This window comes from Salarias fasciatus, chromosome 7 (assembly GCF_902148845.1).
Source record: "Salarias fasciatus chromosome 7, fSalaFa1.1, whole genome shotgun sequence".
NCBI classification, from domain to species: Eukaryota; Metazoa; Chordata; class Actinopteri; order Blenniiformes; family Blenniidae; genus Salarias; species Salarias fasciatus.
In genome coordinates, this window is record NC_043751.1 from 18,030,741 (window position 1) to 18,038,365 (window position 7,625).

The following is a 7,625-nucleotide window of genomic DNA, read 5'->3' on the forward strand; positions in this document are numbered from 1 at the left end:
AAGGTTATGATTACCACTCAAATATGTTTTTATCCCCCCTTTTCCCCCCTTGAGGAAGGAAATATGTAAACCTCAGACAGAGCAGCGAGAATGTGAAGGCATGACGTTAAAAAGAGACGAAAGGCAAGGCAGTGTTACAGCAGGATAATACAGAACAGATTCTCTGCCTGTGAACAAATCTGTCCTCGGGGAAGGAGACAGCTTACAAATTATGTGTGGGCAAAGTGACTTCCCTTTGGCCTTAGGTATCAATTGAGCAGATAGACAATATTTAATCATAACATAAAGAAACAGAGAGGCAAAACAACTCCATAGATCTCACACAGGAATGAACAGGGAAGATGAAACGGCCCTTTCATTGCCCCCCGGCTGGTGTTGCTAGTCTGGGGTTGACTGGCTCTGCCCAGGGGACGTGGGAGGAGGGCGAGGGGGCAGTTGTGGGGGTGCGAGACTGGGCTGCGGGGTTACTCCATCTCTCACCCGACAGTCCACAGTCACCGCTGGGTCTCCTTGAGCACAGCGAGTCAGAGGGGCTTCCCGTGTCGCGATCCGAGGCGTTACGAGACGTGCTGCACGCGGGCCCGACAACACATTACAGCTTTATCCCCGCAAATTGTTTGTTAGCCGATTTCGGTCCCGTTTGAGATAGCCAGGAACACAGGTGTTTTTCATTTAGACAGACTTCACATCTTTGTCAAAAAAAAAAAAAAAAAATCAGTCTGAGATTTCAAATTTGGCACCGTTTATTCTAATTAAAATTATGCTAAATGAGCTTTTTTTTCCCCAGCCTTTGATAACACCACACGTCTGTGAGAGCATGTTTACCTTTGTGCAGGAGATCAAATTGGTTCTCCATTACCGCACCTTAAAAGGAAGCTTTTACAATTTTTTTTTTCTGAAATGAGAATATGATTTCACACAGGTTTTCTAATCAGTAGACATTTAGGATTCATTTAGCCCATCCCCAATTTACCCACCCTTTTCCATTTAAGAAGGAGATCTTTTATTTATTTTTTGTTTTCTGTGCACTCATGTACGCACCGCGAAAGAGAAATGAACAAAGAATATCATCACACGATTAATGTAGGAAGGACTTCAGTGTTGGTCGCTAAGGAGATGGAGGATTTGAGGAATCTTAAAGCAGATGAATAATGATAATCAGAGTGCTGCTTCTTGATGCATACTTCAGAGTACATGTATTTGTCTGTTTTTTTTCTTTTTTTTTTTCTTAATGAAAGAAAATAACCCCCCCCCTCCCCGGTCCAGAGCGATATTTCAGCTTCATGTCAAATCATACATTTTGAATCCTAGATCGCGTAATTGGGTTGCTTAAATACGTTGAAATGGAAATATAAACGGGAGAGCCTAACTGATGAGGCGCCACATCAAATGAGCGATCATTTTGCAACGCGTGGCTCGCCGGGTCCGTCCGGATCCTCCAGATACGGATTGCGCAGGCTTTTAGCAGACTCTAACGCCGCTCCTCACTTTCACAATAAACTTGGGATAAACAGCTCAATTAACATCTGACATGCAGAAAAGGGACACACGTGAAGGTTTACACAGCTGCCCGTCGCAGAGGAGCAAAGCAAGCCGACGCGCAGGATGATGCACAAACACACTGATAGTCTTATTTCCTCGTGATGAGGCCATGAGATGGTAATCTCAAAGAAGGCATATTTGTGATAGTTTTTCCTTTTTTGGACAGTGCTGAGCCTTCGGTGTCTGTCCAGATCCAAGCCCAGTGGGGGAGGCTCTGCTAGTGTGGGAATTGCTCTCTTCCTGCGCCTTTCGTGGAGGAGAGTGGGCCCAGCAGTGGGGAGTCTCTCTGTGCTGGCAGACAGCGCGTTCCCAGGGGCTGCTTCATGAAGCTCTGATAAAGGCATTCTGTCTGGGCCCTGTCAATGTACACAGGCTGTGGCTTCAGCTGACTTGTAACACAAATATATAGACATCCCCAAGCCTCCTGTTAGGGTCCATTAGAGCGCCCTCCCCCCAACACTCTCATTCCCCCTTCTCCCTCTCACTCTCTTCCTCTCCCACCCTTCTCTCTGTCATCATTGCTGTCATTATTTCCTCCTTTTGATGTGAGGCTTCTCAGCCCTCTTTAGCTTGTGTTACTCATGTTATCTGGAGTCACTCCTCCGCCCTGGAAGGCTTCACAGTTGTCATTACTTCCAGAGCTTGATATGATCACATTTATTTCACTTTGAGACAAACAGGCTGACCCTCTCATCTGTTGACTTTTTCAGATTCTTTATAATCTCGGTGCATTAGAAGCAAAAAACATACCATATATGCTGTGGCATACTGCAACAAGAAAAGGCAGATTGTATATCCCAACTGGTATCTGAAGCCAGCTGAAGTGATTTTCTCATGCAGAGAGGATGCTAGGACAGGTTAGGAAGCCAGGCCTGACAGATTTGTGAAAACATGTTCAAACTTGTCCTGTGCAGGCTGCTGGAATGAAATCCCTCCTAAGTTGTGAGGCTCCTGCACTTGTTGTCTGGGTCGTCTCGTCCGCCTGATTGCAGATGGCCATTTTGTGTACTTTTCATCTACCAGAGAGTCTTGATTGTGCTGCACTTGTGCAACAGCTCCATTGTGTGTGGCGGACAAAAGCCGAAATCTCAGCCATCCACATAACAGCTTCTGAGCACTGAGTCCGTCTCATCTTCAAAAGCATAGTCTGAAGATGTACAGTGTTTGCTCATTACAGGCCATTCAATAGATAAATCACACATAATGGCATCGCTGAGATAAACTGCTCTTTGTCTACTCTGCCCAACGGTTGACTTGCACTGTAGCTCATCAGTGTCCATGAATTTTTTTTTTTCTTTTTTGGTTTGTTTCTTTGTAGGAGTCTGGCAAGAAGGGTTTGATGGATAAGATACATATGGTCCAGGAAGTTGTGCTGGCTGTCCAGAACGTTTTGGAGGAACTTGCGAACATGGGAGAACGAATCAAGAAGTAAATTCACTGCTTTATTTTCAAAATATTTTTTTTAATTTAGCATACATTACATTTGAGTTAAGTTGTTTGTTTTAAAACTTTTCCATCCATTTTAATCTATCTGTGCTTTTCTTTTGCAGCATATTCAACTGGTCTGTGCCATTCATGTCATGCCTGGCCTGCTTGGTGCTGTTTGTAGGAGCTGTACTATTATATTTTATCCCACTGCGATACATTGTGCTGATATGGGGTGAGTTTTTAGAGATGAATATGGTCTTTCAATGTATAAAATTATTTCGATATATTTTGCATATGATTAGAAAATGCTATAAAAAACAGTCACTTGTCCACTTCCTTGAATTAAATTGAAGACAGAAATATCCCAACAAAATGTGAAAAAAAAAAAAAAAAAAGGCAGGACTGCGAAACACAAGTTATTTACTGTGAATTCGTGATTTAATGAAGTGTAGTAATTTAAGAACTCTGCCATTTCCACACCTCTGCAAAAGCACAGAGATCAGACAGCTGCAGAGGTTTGCTCTGCCCAGTGTGGGCTGATGTAGCAGAGCCCAGCAGAGGCACGACCGAGGGTTTGTGTGAAAACAAAGCAGAGGTAGAGCAGCAAGCTGTATATAATACATGATGTCCTTGGGCAGTCTGTAGGCTCCTGGTCTAGCCTCTCATTATCTGCTGTAGTCATACAGAATAGACAGTCATCTCAGTGGTCAGGGAGATATGCTGCCCTTAACAGGCTCTCCTCCTCCAGCTGTAAGCCCACAACCACTGTACTTCCACACTGCCTTCAACACAATCAATACCAAAAAACCACCATATCAAACAAAAAACACACAGACTGAGACACTCCTCTGCCTCCCCAGTTAACCCCCATCTCTGTGGTTGCAAGGCAAGCCTTTCAAGTTGCTTGCACATATTTAAGTCCTTAGGTTCTTTGTCTGCATGCTGAGGTACAGGCAGTACCGAGCTGTGAATATAATGGTCCCATTACAAGACCCCAGAGATTTTTTTTTTTTTTTTCTGTGGTATGCAGCCATGTGCAAAGTAAATATAGACGTGTTAGGAAAGATCACACTGAAGCAAACAAAAGTGAGAGAAAGTTGTCAACAATTCGCGCTAGTTGTTCAAAATGGAGCAACAAATTGATTATTATTGCTTAACTCTTATTTATCTCCATCGATTGGCCTCGCTGAAATTCATTTAGGCTAAAAGCAATCAATTGAAACTGGATCATACAACATACCGTTACGGAAGCACTGGTGGGAGGTCTGTACAGTTCCTGAACAGGGTTACACAGCTCTTTTTAGTATTGTTGCATTTTGTGCAGTAAAACACTGTAAACTCTGCTGGTCTGTATGACACCTTTATTTATTAATGCGCTTCTGTTTTCACAGGTGTTGACAAATTTACCAAGAAACTGCGCAACCCATATACTATTGACAATAATGAAATACTGGATTTCCTCAAGAGGGTGCCTTCTGATGTTCAAAAGGTAAGGGTCCAATTTTACATACAGATAGGGAGGGAATTCCCTGAAGATGTCTGCATTATTTGCTGTACCAGAATTCCCAAGTGTTGTAGAAATATATCCCCTGGCTTTGTTTGATTATTAATGGACTCTCGCCTTTAAAGCAGCACTGGCCCAATTATTCCTTGGTGCAACTCCATGTAGTCGCCGTGGCGCCTGAACGAGGGGAAGCTCAGATCTGTCCTCAGCCATATTGCTGCAGCCTCGTCAGTTATTAGCGACTTCTTGTGTCTGATTGAAGCTCTGCGACATTAAAGCCGGTGATTGGCCGACTGCCGGCGGAGGGCTCCTGACGTCTCTGCCTGTTGTGTCAGCACAGAAACTCTGATGTGGCCTCAGTCACTTCAGGGGTGGTGGAGTCAATTAATGTAGCTGGGAGCCCCAGTCGTCTTGCTGGGTGCCATATGTGATTACATATTAGCCATGGCTGATATGCCATTTGCATTTACCTCACAGAGCAGAGGAGAGCTGTCAGGCTGTTATAAAGTGGCGCCGGGTGCTTTCCGTTCTCCTGACTGAGAGTTTTGCTTAGCCAGGAAATGAAGTGCCACACAATGCCTTCATCTCGCAGGTAACTCACCAGACAGAATTCAACAAGAAATCCTGACAGTCTGGATCTGGCAACACACTCTCACCCCAGTCTGTTTCTCAGCTGCACCCTTGATGTCCTCCTGCAGCAAGCCATTGCTGACTCCTCTGTGATGTTGGAGGGAGCCTGTGTTGTTTGAGATTTGGCTGACTGAGTTGGCAAAACAAGGTGGCGAATACATTTTGATTCGGAGTCCTTTGTATGTCTTCTTTCCCCATTGGGATACGATGTTTGAGCTTTGAAAATGACTCACTTTCAAATCCCATGGAAACAATACTTTTTAGCCTGGCTTAAAAGCGAAACTACATCTCGAAAATAGCTCCAATCATGAAAAACAAAACACTCTTAAGATTCATCATAAGTACGTTTCATTATGTACTGTGAAAAATAACCTTAACATCATATACACAGGAGACCCAAAACAGTAGACCACATATTTTGTTTTTGTTGACTTAGAACTTCAATCCTCAGATAGGTGCGGACACAAAACACCACAAAGGCTGAAAATTGACTCCTGTCTTTCTTGCAAATGTGACTTGGCAATTAGTGCCTCTGCACATCTACAAAGTCCGCCTCAAACGGGGACTTCTGACAACACTGTCTGTCTTGAAATAAGAAGCATCTGTCAGTTCTGAGGACAGTTTCATGTTCTGATGCAGGAGGCAGTCACTTTGTTCCCACATTCCATCTCCCATTCTAATAATGGAGACCAGCTAATTAGCATAGAGTTCTTACCTTTATTCAACAGATTCGCCGTATTGTTTGAGCTCGGCAAGCGAGCTTCAAAAGCAAGTTTTCAAATTCCAACTCCCTTTTTTTTTTTTGCAGTTTACCCTATGATCAGTCTCTTCTTGTTGTGATTTTTTTTTTAAACCATTTTGGTAATTTTTGAAATGGAATACTTGAATGTATTTGGAGTGAAATTGAAGATGAGCCCAAAACATACATCGTTTTAACATCAAAAGTCTCCATCTGAGGGGGGAAAAAAAGTCCTGAAATATGACTGTACGTATCTTCAGCTTAATTCTACACAATAACTTAGTGGGAAAAAAAGCAAAGCTATAAGTTGAGATACCATATTTCAGGCCTTGCTCTAGCCTGAAGGTATCAAAGTCACACAAAGGGTTCATGAAGTGCTGAAGAAAGTTTTCACGTCGGCCGATGTTAGTAACTTCTCAACTTAAACAACATGAAAGACTCAGAATTTTCTTTAGGGAACACAACTTATAATGTTTGGTTATGCAGTGTGCAACTCCCTCACTGGTCTGGCAGGTCATCTGAACAGTTGATGTCTGTTTCTAATATTGTGATTCTGGTGCAGGATGAGGGGGGCGTACAACGGTACAGAACCCTTGACTTCTCAAATCCTTCCTCTCTGTGATTAATCCCCTCTGCTCCTGTGTTTAAAAAATGATTCATTACAGGCGAGCCCGCCTCGCTTTCCCCTGCACCGGCTCTCCTCAGGGGAGCCATTACCGTGCGCTCCACTGAGCTCGGATTACCTGCCTCTGACCAAACTCCTGTTTGTTTTTACAGGTGCAGTACAGTGCGCTGAGAGCGCCCACCAGCCAGAACCCGCCGCGGAAGAAACGGTAGGCTCGGCGGACACGTCAGATGAAAGGCTGCCGGGCTCTTTTCAAAAAGGCGGCGCGATGCGGTCCACCTGACAACAATGCTCCGGTGCCAGCAGAGCCCGTGACCCCGCGCTCCCCACCGTACCACCCTAACTCTGCCCCCTGCTGCTGAGGGGCAGCCAGCCGCTCTCTGGCTTGTGTGTTTGCCACCCCCCTGACAGGGGCTGTGAACTGCAGCGGCGAGGGGGGCAGCACATGGCGCTGTCAATCACAAGCTTGGAGGTAAAGAAAAGAGAGCGTTGCAGGGCTCAGCCTTCATCTTTAGATATAATTTAGAAAAGGAATGAAAGGTGTCTGGTGCGGCTTACCTAGGACCTCCACTTGCTTTTTTTTTTTTTTTTTTTACTTCAGTGAAATTGAGAAATTTGCCTTAAGGTAAAGATAATATGAGCTTAACAAACCAGTCCAGTGTAGTTGTTTTTTCCTTTATCCGTGTGTTAATATAATCAGAGGTCAAAAAGGTCATGTATATATAAATAATCAAATACAAGTAATGCATTTTAAAATGCAAGGATAAAAAAAACAGAATTTTGCTTATCATTTTTACATTTATATCTGAGCACAAAAAGTATATGTATGTTACAAGCTGACTTTTTTCTGATGTAAAATTTATATATCCTTGATCCCTGTGTAAGTTTTTTTTTGACTGTCATCATGTAGAATTATTTACAAGAATCTCAAATAAAGGATCTTAATCATTATTAGTTCTTCTTCTTTGCCCGTGTGTGTGTGTGTGTGTTTTTTTTTTTTTTTTCAATAACTGCACTCCAGTGAGGATGGATTACACCACTTCTTTACTTGAATACACAGTAAACACATCTGATTACACAACACAGCCATTGAAACAGAGCTCACACACCGGCCACCGCTGCGCCTTGGTTACCGAGCTCACATCAAAGCCGTGTGG

General features: G+C 43.5%; 1 protein-coding gene across 1 annotated transcript in view; it reads left to right on the forward strand.

Moving 5' to 3' along the window:
- Window positions 1-7,422, forward strand: part of mctp2a (multiple C2 domains, transmembrane 2a) — a 31,348-nt gene extending 23,926 nt beyond the window's left edge. Inside the window, exons 20-23 of the mRNA XM_030096521.1 lie at window positions 2,861-2,970; window positions 3,093-3,202; window positions 4,362-4,459; window positions 6,621-7,422. Of these exons, the coding sequence (XP_029952381.1) occupies window positions 2,861-2,970; window positions 3,093-3,202; window positions 4,362-4,459; window positions 6,621-6,680 (378 nt within the window). The 3' untranslated portion in view covers window positions 6,681-7,422. The remainder of the gene's footprint in view (window positions 1-2,860; window positions 2,971-3,092; window positions 3,203-4,361; window positions 4,460-6,620) is intronic.
- Window positions 7,423-7,625: the final 203 nt, after the last annotated feature.